The 19,472-nt window shown below is 39.1% G+C and overlaps 1 protein-coding gene across 4 annotated transcripts; it reads right to left on the reverse strand.

Annotated features, from left to right (window-relative positions):
* Window positions 1-1,475: 1,475 nt before the first annotated feature.
* smox (spermine oxidase) lies at window positions 1,476-17,851 on the reverse strand. 4 transcript variants are annotated; one of them, XM_081607967.1, is made up of 8 exons: window positions 17,694-17,801; window positions 10,089-10,264; window positions 9,778-10,012; window positions 8,982-9,208; window positions 7,367-7,540; window positions 5,657-6,395; window positions 3,406-3,566; window positions 1,476-2,006 (listed from the first exon to the last, which is right to left on the reverse strand). In XM_081607967.1, the coding sequence occupies exons 2-8, from the start codon at window positions 10,128-10,130 to the stop codon at window positions 1,887-1,889; spliced, it is 1,698 nt and encodes a 565-aa protein (XP_081464093.1). In that variant the 5' UTR covers window positions 10,131-10,264; window positions 17,694-17,801; the 3' UTR covers window positions 1,476-1,886. The 4 variants fall into 4 exon arrangements, with proteins under 4 accessions (XP_081464093.1, XP_081464096.1, XP_008410067.1 ...); XM_081607970.1 differs by lacking the exon at window positions 10,089-10,264 and adding an exon at window positions 16,269-16,428 and having other exon boundaries at window positions 1,476-2,015; window positions 17,694-17,798; XM_008411845.2 differs by lacking the exon at window positions 10,089-10,264 and having other exon boundaries at window positions 1,476-2,015; window positions 17,694-17,851.
* Window positions 17,852-19,472: the final 1,621 nt, after the last annotated feature.

Here is a 19,472-nt window from a genome sequence, read left to right on the forward strand (position 1 = left end):
CAGGTCTGGTCCCCTTTACCCTCAGGCACTTAATTCAGTGTAATCCATGTAATACATGCAAAGGAAATCGAGAAAAATAGGGCTCATCACTCAAGACTTTAGAATTATTTTGCTGGTTTATAAATCACCGAGTAGCTTTGCACCAAAATACCTTAATCTGTTGTAGTTGTATCAGGTCTACTGGTTCTGGTCTGCTACGCATCCCCAGAGCCAGAACCAAACATGGGGAAGCGGCATTCAGTCTTTATGCTCCTCTAATTTGGAACAAACTTCCAGGAAACGGCAAAAAATGCTGAGTTTCTTTACTTTGCCACTGGAGTGTAATGCCCCTTTGCCGTTGCATGTTTTTATCATTTAAAGCAGTTTGAATTGCCTTATTGCTGAAATTTGTGATACAAATAAACTTGATTTATATGGCCCTCCAACAGAGAGCTAATAATGAAAATGACTTTTGCCAAGATGACGTGATGAAACCAGGGCAGCAAGAAAAAAATGAGAAAAAAATGACAGTTTTGGGTGCGGTGGTGGCGCAAGGGTAAAAACCCATGACCCATGACCCATGCCGTCACGGGTTTTGAGTTCCCGCCCGTTGACTTTTGCCACGTCTTCCCCATCTCTCACAACCTGCTTTCCTGTTGCTTCACCACCAAACAAAGAGCCGAAAAAAAAATCCTTATTTTAACATGTTAAATGCATAAATGTGAATAAGTTCACTTTTTTTAAGCTTTGCTGCTTCAAAAAGTTGGCGTATTCCACAGATGTTCACTTTCCTTGACTTTTGTCTTAATACAACAAAGTCTTAAAAAATATCTAATTGTGTCAGTTTTAAAAAATGTAGAATAATACTCCTTTCAGACAAAAACTAACCAAGAGAAATTTATCATTTAGGTTTCACTAAGTATAAAACACATATCATTTTAAGCCCAGATATTTGTAATTTTTTTTTTCAGCTGACATTGAGTGAAGCTGTTAAAACTGTGTCTTTAACTTTATTAAGCCAGGAGACTTGACCGCCTGGTGATGGTGAAGCTGCAGCTGAATGGCTAATTCCTCTGCAGCCTCACGTGTTCCTCTGCCGGAGCAGGACTCATGCCAGAACTTTGTCCCAGGGTTCTCCTCTCCTTGTTCTCCCTGTCTGAATAGAGGAGGAGGGTGCACAGCCGACACAAAACAAAGTTTCAGCTTACACTCATCCAAACGATCCTCTAATCTGACTGATTTAACAATCTCAGGCAAAATGGTGAACGTTGTAAAACTCCTGAGAGTTTCAGTGGAACTTAAAATATAGCAACAAAGTGTCGTATTAATGTTTAATACTCTCAGGTGATTTTATTATTTCTAGAAAAACCACTGGTATTTGTCACTTTTTTTTTTTCCAGTCAATTAAAACACCTTCTTTTGATGTTTTGGGTGTTATATGTAACAGTTAATCGGTAAACAGAGACAGTTTCATATAAAAAGTTATGAAGCTGAAGAATGATCATAGAACTTTTATTTTGTTAAAATTTGACTTTTTTGTTAATTATCTCCATTATTTTCAAAGAAACATGATATTAAATACAGAAGGCACTTATAAAAAGGTAAATTAAAGATGTTGCTGCTATAAACATGAAATTCCTGATTTAGAAAAAAAACAAACAGTAACAGCATCATGAAAGAATGGCCAAGACAAGAAATTACAGCACCGTTGATAACTGTTTAAACAAAACATTTAAAACGAAATTAAGCTGATTTAAAACCTACAGTACGTGAAAAATACTCATCAGTGTAATAATGCCCGAGCTATGCTTACACATGGAACCTAATTGTTAAGACAGAAAGCTTTAAGTCAATGGTTTGTAATTTTTTTCACTAGTTGGAGGCTCAATAACTTTATATAGATTGTATTAGGCTTTGTGGTCGTGGTACACCTCCATCAAGCGGGTGGCCTCTCTCTGCCCTGAGAGCAAAGCACCATGTGTTGTGGAATAGTACTTTCTGTGGGTGGCCTCTCCTGCAAACAGGACCTGCAGCGGCTAAGAAAGGAGCAGAAGAAAGCGGGGGAGGGTAGAGACAAAAGGGAAAACATGTTAGAGAACAAATTCAGATTAATAGCAACATTTGTCAGTATCATATAGACATGGTTTTGGCCTTCCCAGAGGCACCGTCTTCTATCTCTCCTTCCCTCGTTGGAGGTTCACTTGTTGAAGTGCTGCTTTAGCTAACCTGAGTGTGATTTTTAGCCTGGCTGGCCTGAAGGACTCTCTCAGCTAAGAGAGGTCATGCTGTTCCTGCAGGAGTGTCAAATGTACACGAAGAACTCCCCACCAATCAAACACACCTCTAGCTCCTCTTCCTCTTCACCCAGAATCATCAGGTTTCATGCTCTGGCCTTGTGGATAATAATCAGCAATTGCTCTAAATGGGTGGCAGTGTGACGGTTGTTGATCTCTATGTAAAGATATATTAGATCTATGCATATATTTACCCAGTTTAGGATGACTCTATCTGAACTTTACTGAACTGAACATTAACTTTTCCACATCTTGACACATTACAATCACGATGTTCTATGTATTTTACAACCATTTTGTTTTGCAAACCCCAGTGGTGCAAAATTAGGAAAATGACACATAGTTCTAAATTTTTTTATATAAATAAAAAACTGAATGGTGTGGTGTGCATTTCCAGCTGGTGTTTAATTGGTGTTCAGTTTTCCAGTGTTCCTGAATCAATATTAGCTGAACTACATTTTGCTGCTGTCACACCTGCAGATGGTTTGACAACATTAAACATTAAAGTCTTTCTTTCTTCCACTAATGTCTTTGTTAGTGGAAGAAAGCCACTCTTCCATAAAGGCCAGATTTCTGTAGTGCATAGCTAATAGTTGTTCAATCAAAAAAAAAAAATTAGACTTGAGCTGTGGATCTCTGCAGCTCCTCCAGAGGTACCCCCTGATTAAGAGTCTCTGCCTGGTCTGTCAGTTTAGTTGCTGTCATCTCCACTTCTCCCTGACCTGTCTGCTGTTTCTTCGTCTTCATAACGCCGTTTGTCCACTGATGTTCTCTAATAAGCATCTAAGGCCTTCACAAAACAACTGGATCGAGACCGAGATTAAATTACAGGTTAACATTCTGTAGTATTTAGATTTCTGAAGGCAATTGATTGCATGAGAATTTATTTAGCGCGGAAAACGTGACGCACTCTTATTTCTCAGTAAGAAACCTTTGAAAATGTTAGTTTTTTTTCTCCATTTCACAACGATATGTAATACTTTGTGTTGGCCTGTCACATAAAATTCCAATTAAACACGCTGAAGGTTTCAAATGGGTCAAATGTTTTTAGATTGTGAGTCCTAACAAAAAATTTGTTTGAGTGCCCGGCAAATGAGAAAAACATGAGCTGTACTTTGTGCAGTTGTCTTACCGGAGCCTTGGTGCTGTTGGCATAAGGCAGCGGCATGGCCAGCCTTTCACAGTCTTGTCCACTGGACCCGACCCTGGTGAAGGAGTAGGAGCCTCGGATGTAGGGGTTGCTGCCCCAAGATGAGCGCAGGATACGCTTGGGCTTTGGAATGTCAGGATTCCCTATCAACAAACAACATGAAGGGAAAAGGTCAGCATATGTACTGCTGAATGTTCAAATTAAATAGAGTTTGCTTTCCATGAAATACTAAAACTCAAACAGGTGGTGTTTTGGGACAGGTTCAAATGTACAAAGGGTATATGCATGGTGATTATGTTAAGATCGTATTTCTTAAATCAATAGTGATAAAATCAATCCTGACACAGAGGAAGCTGCAGTGAGGGCCGAGGTTTGTAGCACTGATGGGTGATGAAGAAATGAGGACACGACTGTTACGATGGCATAGATTCTGCTAATCTCTCTTAAAACTGCATGTGTAGATATACGCATGTTTACCATCATGGGTTTGTCAGCATATGACTCACTGTGACGTTGTGCTGAATCATTAACTGTAGTCAAGGTACAGATCAGTAAAAGGGAAGAATGTAAGTACAAGAAAAACAGTTTAAGCACTAAAATGAAGTGTATTTGCTATGTATTTGAATTCTTAGATTTTGTTGCGCAAAGTAAAGCAAGAAATATAGCCAGGAATCACAGTGCTGTGAAGGGTGAGACTTAAGGTTTTTAAAAAAGTTTCATGTTATTTTATATATTCCGAGTTTGTGGTTTTGTTGCCCATTTTTTCCTCTTATGATGATGTTATTTATATTTACTTATTCGTTTATTATAATTAAGTACCAAGTACATTTGTATTATTTCTGTATAATTACGTATTTTTTACTAATTAAATCAGATTACACAGTAATACCCAAGTACCCTTATACTTTTCTGCTAATGTTTTGTGTTAGTTCTTTTTCTTCTACTGAAGTTATTTGAGTACAGTTTTTGGCTACTTAATCTAAAATCAGGTTATATAAGGGGGATTGATGCTGTAATCTTGTATTTTGACACAGACAAGTCAGATGAGAAAAACAAAAAAGTGGCGTAAAGAGCTGTAGCCATATTGTCGCTTATATGCCAGCATATCACATGATCAAACCGCTGTGGGCAAAGAAAGACAAAGTTCAACGAGTCGAAGTCATTTGCTTAGAACTTTGAGTGCAAACAGAGGCTCCCCACTGTGAGGATATATGTAATTAAACAACAGCTGCATAAATAAAAACACACTGACCTAATTGAGGAGTGTGCGTGCGTGCGTGCGTGCGTGCGTGCGTGCGTGCGTGCGGCTTTGTACTTGATACATTATAAAGTCCATTTTTCTGTGTGTCTGTGAGTGTGTGTGTGTGAGAATGACTTTTGTGTAATTCACATTACACATAAATAGGAAGTACAATGACCTCAGCATGAAGTGACACATACAGCCTCTGTACTTGGACTGTGACCTAGTTCAGAGGAAGAAGCCAGACTTGTGCGTGTTCTGTACTTCCTTTCTGACCTACTGCCATTCAGCACACAGTAAATCAGCCCAGAGAACAGGTTACATGTTCTGTTGCAATCATGGTGGTGCCCTTACGCTACTGTTCCCCGAGTTATTCACCGTCTAAAAATATGAACAAGGCTTGTCTTATCTACTCAGTGTTCAGTTCTGCGTCTGTGATCATTACAGAGGTTCTTTAGAGAAACAGACTCCCCCATCTGAGCTGTGGACCTCCATTATTTCTCCAGTTACTGCCGGGACTTTTGGCTGCTTTGATTTGATTATTGCTCTGTATCTGCAGTTGTCCCATACAAAAGACAGCACTTTATTTTTTCTGCTTTTCAGTTGTGAAAAATGCTGAAACCGTGTGTGAGTTTTCTTCCTCTGCCTTTTTTGTCGATCATACGGAATCGCATTAAAATAGATTGTGGATGTAGTGTGACAAAATGTAACGAAGCAACATATTTCTTCAGGGTGTAGTACAGCTGAGTCATTCAGCTGATTCCTTTGCAAAACTTTGTTTTTCTAGGAACACAAATTATATCACAGCATTGATTATGCTGCAACAACTCCCAGATAATGACCCACTCATGACTCACTTCGTAAAGATTCTCACTCTTAGTCATCCAAGGTTAATTCCAGACAATCGCTTTCACTGAAAGATTGTCTAGAGAAGGCTCATGAAGTGAGGAAACAGATGACCGGTTCCCTGTGCTTGCATGTGTGTGTCCTGACCTGTGAAGCGCCTCAGCAGCTCGGTGCAGGTTTCAGCCACTGTCTCGTCATCGCAGCGCTCCATGTGCAGCGCTTCTTGGCCGCAGATCCAGCCACTTAGCATGTAGCCGTAGCGCTCTGGCGGGTAGAGGACGTCGAAGCTGCAGATTTTCTTGTACCACAAATCTTCGGGGTACGCCAGCTGTTCGAGCTGAGCTTCATCCTCCCACACGAACTGGATGCTGTTGCACTCTGGGCTCCAGAAGGGCTCCTCAAACTCTAGGAAAATCTTGTCAGTGGTGCTGATGCCCAGCTTCTCGATGGCGAGCACCTTGTCTTCAGGAAGAGATGGAGAGAACATGGCCTCATGGTTCTGCTTCAGCACGCCTAGGGAAGTCGTCACGATGACGTGGTCTGCTGAGATCCACTCCTCATCCTCGCACTCCACCAAAATGGGCTGACCCAGGATCAGGGGGTCCTCGTTACGTTGGTGGTTGTTGTCGTTGTGGTTGTCCTCCATCTTGACATGGCTGCTCTTGCCGATGACTTCTCGATGCTGGGCTGAGTAATTCCAGTGGATGCAGCGGACTGGTTTGCAAAGGCAGATGGTGTGTGTCGGGATGTCCTGGGCCAGGAGGTCCACAATTTTCATGAAGCCTTCAGGAATGACATAATGTGCGCCAGGAATCTCTGTCCACTCTCCGAACTCACTCAAAGACACCTCATCCATGCTGGGAGAGCTGCTCTCACAGCTCTCCACCTTAAAGAAAGACATCATATCACTCGTGTAAACATCAAGTCCCTTTCACAACAAGACTGAAAAGCAATTAAGTTGTTACCCCAACAGAAATTAGCCTAGAGGAATCGCTTCAAACATGCCAGAACTCGCACGCTGTTGTGATTTACAACAAAACTACTATTTTGCCTGCAAAAAAGCAAACATTCAGCTATGAAAATGTACTTATCACCTTACAGATTTCTTCTATCTTGCTTGCTTGTCACACTCATTTAATTAATTTATTTTTTTCAGATCATCATCAAATGTTAATATCAGGCACATATAATCTGGGTGAATACAAAAAGGAGTGTTTAAATGATGCTTTCATTCATTAAAGAAAAAAAAATGTAATCCTACCAAACCAAACTGGTCTAATATCAAAATGTTATTTTCATTTAGGAATTTTAATATTTTCCAAACATCTTGAAGATCATCAAGATGCATTTCAGTCATTTGTGTTAATTTTGGTCAGCTCTTTTTCAACTCTCCCAATGATGTCATTGTGCACAGTTGGTTCTTAAAGGTGAACTCTTACTTTAATGGAGACCAGTGAGGTCAGCAGGGCTTTAGATGAGGTTCTGGATTTGTTTGTGACCTCCTGGTTGAGTCCCTGAAACCCTTCCTCATCTGTTCTTTTAGTTCTTTAGACTGGGGCATAAAATGGGGCAACTTTTTGACATGTTTTAACCAACTTCACATAATACAACACCATCTAACAATGGGGACAAACAAAATTTTGTTTATGTTTTCCAGAATGTGACCAAAAAAGCTAAAACAGGGGAACACAGTAAACTGAAAGGCATTAATTTAATTGTTTATTAAATGGTATCAGAGCACAAATGCAAAACAAACTATTTAATACAATTTTTATTTGTAAAAACATATTAAAAACAGTTTGAATATTTTTTTTCACTGTCAGAATCCACAGATGGATGTGAAGAACCCAAACATACCTTGAGGTACTGTTGAAGCATCGAGAGTTTGAGCTTCTTGGTGCTTTCAGAATCATCAAGGTCCTCCATAATCCTCTTGCGCACCAAGTCTCGAGTAAAAACGCCGACGCTGTTCTGGCTCTCAGCACAAACTGGTTTCCCGTTCTGGAAGAACTCCTGAGTCAGTTCATATACCTAAAGGAGGGAGGAATCAGCCATTCACAACAAGAGAAAGAGGAGGAATGTAAAGGCAGAAAGTCAGAAACGCATCTCAATTATGTCAAACTGTAAAAGACAAAACGATGTAATTATATATATATATATATATATATATATATATATATATATATATATATATATATATATATATATATATATAACATGACCAGGTATGATCTGGTTACCTGGGTTACAGTATACCAATGTGTTTTTTTTTAAGGAAATAGAACAAATAAAGGGTATGGATGGCGTTATTATTAACTGTAAAAACCAACATGGTATGCTATTTTCACAGAAGTGAGGATGATTGTCAATTTTCTCTGTTTTAAAAAGAAGTAATTGGGTCGTGTCATGCAGTGTTGCTTAAAAATCTTGACAGGAGTCCTGAGAAATCACACCTACTGACTCTTAAAAAAAGCTGGTTTGTGTCACTAAACACACCTTTCTCATGAACAGCAATCAGTTATGGTTCAACATATTTCAAGGAAAAACAATCCCAGTGCCATGCCACAATGTCTCAACTTCCAGTTAATGAAGCTGGATTTCTTGGAAAGAATAACCTGCATTACTCACTTCCAGAATACATCAGACGTACGGAGGTAAAATATTCATATCGAGTGCTGTGCCTAGTAAAATGGATGGAAAGTTACAACCATTGTGGATATTATAACCATCAAAACTGTGTTAAAAGATATTATCAGTCTGAATGTTGAGGCCACTACTGCAGTGTCGCCCCCACCAGTTCACTCTGCTCAGAGCTGCTAGTGAACACATAATAATAAACACTTTGTTAACAAATGAAGTGATTCTGTCCTAAAAGACCTAGATCTTGTCACAGAAATGTATACGTTATGTGAACAACCAGGAGACATCCTGAACTATCAGACGCATCAGATGCATGACGTCTTGCTTCCAGGAGGTTTTTTTTTTATTATTATTATTATTATTATTATTATTATTATTATGTTTTTCATATCTCTATTTAATTAACTGGATAAAGAGTGATGATATACAACCATAAAAGAAATCATGTGAACATCACAGCTCCTCTTTGTTTTATGTATTAACATTTCCTTACTTCCCAGTACATGACTATATTTACATTTTTAGGTTTTTACTATTGTACCTTTTTTTCCCCAAACTCCCACAATTTGCATCTGTGGAAATTTCCCCTTCTGAATTTTAAGCAAAGGGTTAGAGTTTATTTTTTTTTACAGCACAGCAACCTACTTTAAAAAGTAACTGGTGACCTTGTATAACCTGCTTACTGTGCTGTGACTGCCTGCAGAATGGTCTTTGTGAGATTAGCACACAGTTTCTTCTGTTGCTTTACAGGCTGAACCATGCATAGCACAATTTTTTTCTACACAGTAATACAAATTCAGATGTGCACCTATCCATCTCTGTGTAGTCTCACCTGATTGTACAGGTCACTGAACTCCTCCACCAGGTCTTTGGGGATCCTTTTGCCCATGTTGGTCTGATAGTGAGCCACACCGTTCTTGGTGTACAGGCTGATGCGTCCCACACTCCTCTCGCCGTCTGTGGTGTGCTCCAGCAGCCCATTTTCCTCTGCCAGGTGGTACACTGGGTTTCCGTTGGCACCATGAATCCAGGTAGCTCCAAGTTCCAAAGTTGCTTCTCCTGCAAAAAAATAAATAAATAAATAAAATAATAATAATAATAATAATAATAATAATAATAATAAATAAAAAACACTTGAATTGGATTACTGAAATACATGAGCTCTGTTTGGTGTTGTTTACTCGGATGTGTCTGAATGAACAGCACTGCATATAAAGTCTGAGTAGCTCCACTTCAATCAGGTAATTGGAAAGTCAAGTTCGATAACATAATAGATTTACTACATGGTAAATACAGTTTTTAAATTCATTTATGTAATCTTTTCATAAGTGCGGTTCTTCCAGCTTGTTTTGGGTGTAATAAAGCTCCATCACACCTGTGTCAAACAGCTGCTCACCTTATCACTGAGTTCTGCTAATGAGCCATTCATTTAATTTCAGCAAGGAAACAAAGATTGAGGGCTTTGGCCCTTTAAGACCAGATTTGAACATCGCCGATGGCTCTAAAATGAAAAAATGTAGCATTTTTAAAATAGCCAGCCCCCCACTGACTGAGTCGTGCTCTACGTTTAAAAGTAAGTTTTCAAAGCGAGAATATTTGGCTAAATAAACAGCAACACATGATCTCACCGTTCTTAACACTCTGAACTCTCCCACCAATGTGGTCTGATGCTTCTAGGACGGTGACATCCGTGAATCCGTTTTTCAGTAGGACCCTTGTTGCAGCAAGGCCGGCCAAGCCAGCACCGATTACTACTATTCGAGGCTGTCGATGAGGGCGAAAGCCGCTACTAAGAGGATCATCAGTGCTGTCTGAGGAAATTTCACAACTTTGCATGCCGTCTAAACTCCTCTTCGGTTGAGTCTGGAGGGGACAAATACAAAACAGGGTTAGTAGTAGTCACAACATCTGAGTTATATCTGGTTGAGCCCTGTCTCACAGTATTATGCCAAGATATGGAGGTATGGCCGCAATTACTCATATCCCTGGCAGATTACGAGTCAAAATAATCTTTTATTTTAACCGGGCAGAGTCTCGACTGGAGTCTGTGGGCGGAGCTAAAGATTAGGATGATGGCAAGGATGCCTTTCAACCTCAGTCATGGAAGTTCGTTATCTAAAAAAGGAAAAGAGAGATGAGCTGTTAAACAATAGCGATGTTGATGCTGATGTTCTTTCTACAAATGAGTAAAATCAGTGCTGCAAAGACCTACATACTAGGACCTAAATTAAGGGGAGGCATCTAGAAACCTGTTGAAACCGGCACCAAAGAGTTTGTTGTTTACTGTTGCTAAATGAGTAAATCCTTAAAATATTTTCACCCGTAGGCTCAACACATAATTCTGGCCTGATTTGGAGCTGCGCTGAGCTGTTTATCAAGCCACGACTACAAAAGCCTATTGAACAGGTGACCTGTGCTGTTAGTTGGCAGTCAACTTACAATGACCCACATTTACAGCACAGTTTATTACCATCATTAACTTAATTTAGAGTCTTCATTTTGTGAAATGTTTATATTGCTTTGTCCCCTGACTCTGTATTACTGTTTATTAAGCGTGAGGCCAAATTAGAAGGTCTTTGGAGAACTGAGTTATTTCTGTCAGAGAACAGAGTGTACACAAAAGAGAAGCATTTCTTATTAGAGCCTCCTGAATTTCTCAGACAGAGAAATGGCAAAGTCCCTGGTGAAGAAAGCGCACAAAGCCGACCTTGTCGCTTCAGCACAAGGCTCTTTGCTGTGAATGTATGGACAGCTGCGTGTAAAAACAACTCGAGGACATTTGACTGAAAACATAATAGAGACGTTTACTCAGCACCAACATTTAGAGTCTTTTATCAAAGATTAACAGTAAACCGTCTCCTACATTATAAGGAAGCATTGTAAAATGGTTTGATTAATTCTTCGAAATAATCCTGCTTTGTCTGATTGTATGTGTACACAAAGATCCCTAAATGTACCCCAGTAAGCAGTAAGTGGAAAATATACAAAGAATAGAATAGAATTAAATTGAGTTTATTGGTTTAAAGATGTACCTCTTTAAAAGTTGATACAAAAAATAACAGAGAATTCTACTCTGTTTGATGATTTTGACCAAAATGTTTACCATTACAGTATTGCATTCATAAATAATATAGATATGCAATATATCTAAGAGTTAAATTCTAATCAAAAATATATTTCTCCTAGTCTAAATATGGTTCTAAATGTACATCATTTAATGTGCATTTAAAGCAAACTGATTCAAGAAATCCACAAAAAGAAACATATGACCTGACTGTTAAAGTAAAGAATACTTTTGAAACCCATTTTCACAACAGTTTTCTATCAAATTTTAACTATATTTATTTCATACATTTTACATTTTAGTTCTTCACACAGAGAAATGAAAGAATCTGTTGTTGACTCGCTAGTCAAGTATAAAACAAGTAGTGTTACAGGCACAGTGTACAAATGATCAAACAAGAGATGTTAATGTTAGAAAGATCTGTTAGCATTTGAACTAAACTTCAAGTGGGACTACAAATTCAAATTTGCTCAAGGCGCCACGAAGTCTTACCAAATTTCATCAATTTCTGAACCATCATGGAACAACATACGGATTCAGGCTATGTCAATTTTCACAGGGGCGCCTGCAAATACAATCACTGCAAATGCAAGACAGCCATCGTGACTGATTTCCAACTCCCGCAGCAGAAGAGTCCACAGACGTCATCTGACTAACAAAGACAGAGGAAACCACAAGCCAGGACTTCAGGAAAACATATGTGAAAATCACTCTGTAAAGTCAAAATTAGACTGTGACGTCTGTTTATGGAGAACATGCAGACGTTTACTGGAAATAGAGTTTTGGTTGACTGCTGTCCCCTTAGGGAGATATGGGCTAAACCCAATAATATGCAGGAGTCAGCATATGACGTTGGCTCTAATTTCACCTTAAACACCCTGCAGGTTTATAGGGCAATCAGAAATTAATTCCGTGCATAAACAATAATTCCTACAAAACTGTATATTTTAAAAATGAAAAGGATTCAAGCAATAACGCTTCATTTATTTTCTGTTTACCAAACAGCCAGCTAATTTCCTTACCAATTAAATAAAGAGTATTTCTGGAAAATTAAAAGCAATAAATCTTCCCTCATGTGACTTTAAATCACAGAAGTACAGCAGGGAATTTATTCCACTCCTAACATTTCAGCATTTTACATATAGAACTAAAACACTATAGCTGCAGTTTTCATGCATTTTGTGGTAAACAAGCTTCAACGATTCAATATCTCTGGGGCGTTATCACTGTGCTATACATGTAAAGGAATTTTTCTCTACATCACGATCTCATGTGATTTCATGTAAGGCGATCAATATTCAACACAAACCGTCTCTGAGCCTCTCGCACACATTACTCTGACAGATTGTGCATCCGTTCCTGGTTGCTTGTAATTCCATGGCTGGTTAATACAGTCACCACATGTCGCCGCTCCATGCTTTACCCTAGCACCACAGATTACTGTGTGGGCTGGCCTTGGTTAGACAGGTGGCTACGGGGAGGGGTGGGGTGGAGTGAGGATGAAGGGAAGGGAGTTTGCCAACGCTGACCTACAAATGGCAATTTACAGAGAAGCGAGTCTGCCAGCGGACTCTCAAAGAGCGGGACCGGCCTTCAGCAGGAACTCTTTTAAAGGACTGTGTCTGAGCTCCTGAATCTCGTCATAACCGTTTCCCCTCCCTGCTTTCACCCGCAGACACAGCTCTTTCCAGCTGTGTGTGCACACATCTGCATTTCCTCTCTCAGCCCCATGAGACCAGGGGCAGGGAAACAGACATTTCTACATCTCTACATGAAAAACTTGTAGTTTAGTCTTGCGAATGCATGCCAAGGGTCAGTCATTCCTCATTTCTCTCCCAACTCTGATTTTCCCATGCTGCAGGGATCAAGTGGAAGCACGCAAATGCGCGTGTGCATTTCACAGCTTTGCAGCAGCGCATCACACCGGTTGGCTCCCTGACGGAGAATGTCGTCTTAATCTAAAGCAGAATCATAAAAATGAAAAAGCACTGAATTGTTGTTTGTGTTTTTTTTTTTAAGTTGTATGTGTTGCTGACAACTCCTGGTTTTATTTTATGCTTTCAGTTAACATGGTTTTCATATTGGACCATCAGCTGTTTTATAGCAATATTATGTTGCTTCTTTCATTCATCTGTTTATCACAGAAATGTACCTGCATAAATAACAATAAACTCAAATAAAATAAAAATTGCAAATAGCTTTGAAGGACTGAACATATTTTCTAACAAAATTTTCTCATGAGAATAAACAAAAAGCATTTCATTTTTTTTATTTTTCCAAATACTTAAGATTGAAATGAAATGTGAGCTGTTTTATCCTCAAAAACAGATTAGCAGAGGTTTACGTTTGGTTTGTGTTTTGCTTTTTAAAAACAAAATAATAATAATAAAAAACAGGTTTTAAACTACGCTGACATTTGATTCAGTGGTCACTGAAGACTGAAGTGCGCTGATGTAATTATTTTCTCATGAACCAAATACAGATGAACAAGGACATACAGAACTCATCTGTCTGTAAAAGATTTGACAAGACTGAACAAGGATAAGCACTGTACAATAATCTCATCTATTTTTTTATTGCGTGTAAACCTGATGTTCGTCCTTAACCTACAAAAGGAGTCAGTCCAAATATGAGAAAAAGTTGTTTTTTTTCTTTTGTTTTTTTTTTTACTGTGCCAGTAATTTGTGTTTTCTATTGTTCTACATAAAAAAGTAGGGATGAGTGCTGAGGATTTAGAATTTGATCACAATATTTTGTGGTATGTATTGTGCTACTGATAAAAGTGATTAAAAAAATTTACTTCAGGTTTTTTTGCACAGAAACCTGAGCTCCACAGCTACTGCTTATAAAATCTAATGTATTAATTTACAAAAGAGACTAAACCAAATTGTACTGACATTGTCTATACCCACTTGTCCTTGCAGGACCCCACGGGGCCTGGTGGCTATCTCCAGGGGTGATTGGACACGAGGCAATTTTTATCGGCTGGACATATCACCAATCCATTACAGGGTAACAGCAGGGGTGAAAGTAGGGGGGTACCTTAGGGAACTGCGTACCCCTAAGAGATTTAGCGGGGATACGCAGTACCTGCAAGAGAGAGGAGCGGCTGTCCGCTGTAAAAAAAAAAAAAAATCAATGGGTCCATTGTGCAGCTGTGAGTGCACTCACTAATCAGCCGTGACTGATTAGTTTTTCAAGAACAATCTAAAATGCGACTTAATCAGTTAATAAATAACTTTTTTTCCATTTCATATTGTTTCTGAACTGTTTGTGCTTTGCTAGAGCAGAGGTGCAATACGTCGATCACGGAAGGTTTTGAGTCGTCGATCACGGAAGGTTTTGAGTTGATCTCGGCATTAGGTGACAAACTGAACGTCGCCAGGACGCTGTGAGCAGCACGTCCTCCTCTGGCTCGCTTAAAACATTCGTAACTTTATTAAAGAGCAACAACAACAAAAATGAACAAAACGTGTTCAAATTAATGACCCAACAACAATAATAATCTCAGTGATTATTGTTTCGACATGGTGTTGCGCAATTCTGTGCGTTTTGGTTCCATTACTAAAATAACGAGCAGAGCAGGAGTTTAAAATGAACTAATCAATCACCGCTGTGTTCAGGGAGCGTTTATTAATGATCGCAAAATAAATATCAAGCCTGCAAACCTAATATCGTAACGGACTGAATGTTATGTTTTTAAAGTAATCTGTGCTCGGCTTGTGGAGCGCAGGAGGTTGCCATGGCAACGGGTGTGCTTAAATGACAAAGAGAGACGGAGAGTAAAAAGGTGCGAGTGGTTTAGAGTTGATCACCTGTTTGGGTTGTTTTACCTTTGCTGTGACTCATCACAGCCGCTGTAATTTCTGAACGTTCAATAAACGACAAACTTGGACTAATTACCTCATTCTTTGTGAGTATTTGTCATTTACAACAAACATCAAACACGGTAAATATGTTTCATTAAGTATTTAACAAACAAATGGCTTCTACCGCGATGATTATGTGTAATTAAATTAATTGTCTAATATAAAAAATAGACAATTAATTGTCTATTAATTGTCTATTAATAGACAATTAATAGACAATTAAGAGGAATCACCTGGTTTGAGGTGATTCCTCTAGAACATGGAGGAAAAATATCCCAACTTCAGAAGATGTGCTTTCACCTAACAGAGCTCTGTGGTTCCTCCTATCAGTATGAGAGTCAGGATGAGGAGGCACCATGTTAGGAAGACGAAGTGGAAGCTGTAGGATCTTCAGAACAAATAGGTCATGATGCTAGGCTACTGATTATCCCTCTGTCTGGACACAGCATCAATATAACCAGTTTAAAAGCTAAATTAATGGTTATATGCCAGACATGGAAAACTGGGATGCACTCCATGCCATGATGTTCAGAATTTAGATCTCATGGCATCTCAAGTTGTCAACATTGCAGCCAGTGGGCTGAAGGAGGAAATACAGCTTTATTTTGTAGCAATTCAAGAGCTACCCAGCTTTTATCGCTACACAAAAAAAAGCACAGAAACTCCAAAGCACACAAAGAAGCATATTATATATATATATATATATATATATATATATATATATATATATGCATATACACACACACACACACATATTTGTTATAGTACCCCTAAGAATTTAAAACTACTTTCACCCCTGGGTAACAGACAGGTTTTTGTCATAAAACAGAACACAGGAACCACTAAGATTTTTGGACACATTATGATTTATTAATGCTCTTATGGACCCTACAGTGGAAGAATGTAGTAAAAGTGAGGACCCCAGCACACTATTCATATTTTTCTGCTTGCAAATGTCATCAATTAGAGTTTATCGATACTGTCATAAATCACAAAATGTTACCTAACAAAATCCAAATAGCTGTAAAATGTACAGTATTTTCCGCACTATAAGGCGCACCGGATTATAAGGCGCACCTTCAATGAATGGCCTATTTTAAAACTTTTTTCATATATAAGGCATTTGTGAGGATAAAAAACATTATAAAGCGCATAGAATAGACGTTACAGCAGAGGCTGGAGTTACCTTATGCATCCACTTGATGGAGCTGCACTAACCGGAATGTCAACAAAACAGTCCGACTCCGGTCGGCGAGGAGAGCCTTCCACGACTGGGCCGGGGTGTGGATGGTCACCCTTCTCCGTTCGCGCACAGCATGTTCGTGGAGAACGTGGTGCTAAATGACCTGCAGACGACCTGATTATAGACGGTTGGTAGGTAGATAGGTCAGTCAAACTTTATTAATTGATTACAAACCAGCGTTCTGACAACTATCCCAGCATGCACCGCGCTCTTCTTCTTCTACGGGCGAAAATGAAGTCGGCGGCTGCTTACCGTAGTTGCTAGACCTGTTGTGGTTCAATATTGGTCCATATATAAGGAGCACGGGATTATAAGACGCACTGTCGGCTTTTGAGGAAAATGAAGGCTTTTAGGTGCGCCTTATAGTGCGGAAAATATGGTATTTACAACCAAATTCTAAAAAAAAAAATAATAATAAAATAATAATAATAATAATAATAATAAAGAGATTCCTGTAAACTTATGTTTGACTAGAAAAAAAAAAGTCTTGTATTTCATTTCAATTACTTTGTAAAACTAATCTAATCTAAGAATGAGATAATCACTTGTGTGTGTTCGTCCTTCACCTCATCAGTTCCTGATGAGAAAATGTATTTATGCCAGGAAGCTTGAAACAAATGCATGACTTTACGAGGTGGATATACACAGAATTTCGACCAAAGCAAAGACCAATATTGTAAATATATTACTTAGTTGTAAACGATGAGAACAGAACATTGGGACAGGAGTTTCAACCAAAGAAATCTCTTGTCTTTGTTCTAATTAGTTTTTCAGGATGTCACTGTAACACTAGTTCTACAAGCGCACCAAACTGGGAAGCTGAAACTTTTCCTAGCAGAATAAAGAAGTGAGAGCCGCTCGTCGCCTGTAAGAACAAAGACAGCTGAAATCAGATGTTTCCTCTATGCTGCGCGCCACAGCTGTGTCGTGAAAGCCTGCCACGTCTATAGGCTGTGATGCCAAAGTGGCAGCAGCTCTTAACAAAGCGAACCACTTCACAGAGTTCATCTGTGAAGACAGGGCAGCGACGGTGACGTGACAACACACAAACGCGCCTTGAAGCGGAAAAATAAGGGTGAAAAACTCCATTTCCGTTCAAAGCCAGAACCACTTTTGCTCTGTTTGACACACATCAGCGTGTCAGAGCGGCGCTCCTGTGTACAGTTTGTCTTTGTACGGCGTTTGTCCAGTGTTTATCCTCACAAACACCTGGCTGACATTCAGTAAAAACGTGTAAACAAGATTATCTCCCGTTATTTGCCAGCGACACGCAGCCTGGGTTTTAGAGGATGAACGCTCTCACCATCAGCGACCCGCTTTGCAAACAATAACCGGAGTGAATGTGCTGTACGCGGAGCAGCTGTTTACCTGACTCTCTTGGTCTTCTTCTGTATAAAATCCCCCTCAGAGTGCTCCGCTTCTCCTTTTGTGCCTCTCTGGTTCTCTGACCGACCGGCTCGGCTTTGTATTTATGTCTGGAAACCAGAAGCAGCCAGTTTTTCTCGTGGCCGCTGCCTCCTCATTAATTAAACATGAGCTACGATGACGACGCAGACCAGCCCTCCGTTGAGTAAAGCCTGCTGTCACAGGGCTGGCTGCTGGTACACGACCTGCCAGCCACAACAAATCCCTTCGCTTCACAGTCGATCAATAATCATGCTCGTGGTATTATGGTGTGATGACTGACACCGCGTGTTGGTTTTCATTGGCTTCAAAACACCATGGGATCGCTAAACCCTTAGGTGCCGAGGTTATTATATCTGCAGGCCCGGACGACAGCATTTTTAAGGTTCATGAAGGATTTCACCAAACTATGAAAGGATTGAAAGACAAACTTACCACTTTATCTGTGTTTTTGTCCTGATCCAACTGAGGCAACAAATGAAAAGTTGTGTTAACAGAAGATTTTCATCTACCCTGACTGTGTTTAAATGTCTTGCAAGGAGGGAAAAAATGGTAAAAAAAAAAAAGATATTCATAGAGTACAAGCTTGTAGAAAAGAACTTCAAAAGGAGTCAGAGCCGTAACCCCTTTGAAAGGTGGTACTGAAAGTAGACTGCATGGAGAAGACTGTACTATACTTTTAAACATTTTGCAAACCACATAATCTTTTCCTTTATCCTAGGCAACTATGTACTAATTTGTGTTGCTCTATATAAAATCACAGTAAAATACATCGAAGTACATATTTAGGGTAAGCTGTATATAAAATGGGGATTTTACTGGAAATGTCTGAATGAGAATGACAAGCAAAAGCAGAAATTTAAGAATTACTGGAAGCAAAAGCAACATTCAATTCATAAAACTTACTGAAGGGAAATAAAGAAGAAATAGCAAGTAGACAGAAAGGAGGACAAGTAAATTAATTCAAAATGCTACAAGGAAGTATTTCTGGTCGCACTAGTTTTCATGGTCAATTGCACCATGCAATGAGAAATGTGGGTGTCAGGACATGACTCACAAAAGGACATATTGTGATAGTACCCAGCATCAATGGGGCTAGGCAAGAGGAAGCTACGGCAAATTAGAATACAAAGTAAAAGATACAAAGACAATGTGACTCCAAAGCACTCAAAGTAAAGGTTCAAATTGTAAAGGAAAATCACATGTATTCACTTGCTCATTCTGATGTCACACCCATAAAGCATTTTTTTATTTTTTACTCAAGTCAGTGCATTCAACCAGGAGAGAATTGGGTAGGGAGTGTCCTCTATTCTCTCTCAGTGACACACAGGCTGTCGTTTCATGTGGTAGAGCACACTAAAAAAAATGTTTCTTAGAACCGACTTAAAAAAAAATACTCCAGTTTGTTATTGCTAACTGTTTTAGTTTTGCTCAAGGTATAATTCTGATTTGAATCATTCTGAAATCACAATTATACCTTGAGCGAAACTAATAAATGTGGCTGTAACTAATAAGAGTACTTTCCAAAAGTTGGTTCAAATAAAGAATTTTTTTCAGTGCAAATATTTGTGATGGTTAGGTTGAGCCATCATTTTCCACAGAAATGAAATGGAAACTGATGTTGACGACTCATGAGGTGACTCACCACTTGGATGTAACGTTTTTGCTTGTGTACAATAATCGCTGAAGGCTGGGTTTCCTCCCTTCCTGCTCTCCACTTTGTCTCTTCCCCTTAAAAAAACA

This window comes from Poecilia reticulata, chromosome 1 (assembly GCF_904066995.2).
Source record: "Poecilia reticulata chromosome 1, P_reticulata-male-v2, whole genome shotgun sequence".
NCBI lineage: Eukaryota > Metazoa > Chordata > Actinopteri > Cyprinodontiformes > Poeciliidae > Poecilia > Poecilia reticulata.

Excerpts from the sequence above, each read along its gene's own strand:
- smox (XM_008411836.3), bottom strand. The coding sequence starts at position 10,130 with ATGAGTAATTGCGGCCATACCTCCATATCTTGGCATAATACT. Across the intron at positions 10,013-10,088 it reads CCATATCTTGGCATAATACT|ACTCAACCGAAGAGGAGTTT; the intron begins GTGAGACAGGGC and ends TGTCCCCTCCAG. Across the intron at positions 3,567-5,656 it reads GCTGCTGAGGCGCTTCACAG|GGAATCCTGACATTCCAAAG; the intron begins GTCAGGACACAC and ends GTTTGTTGATAG.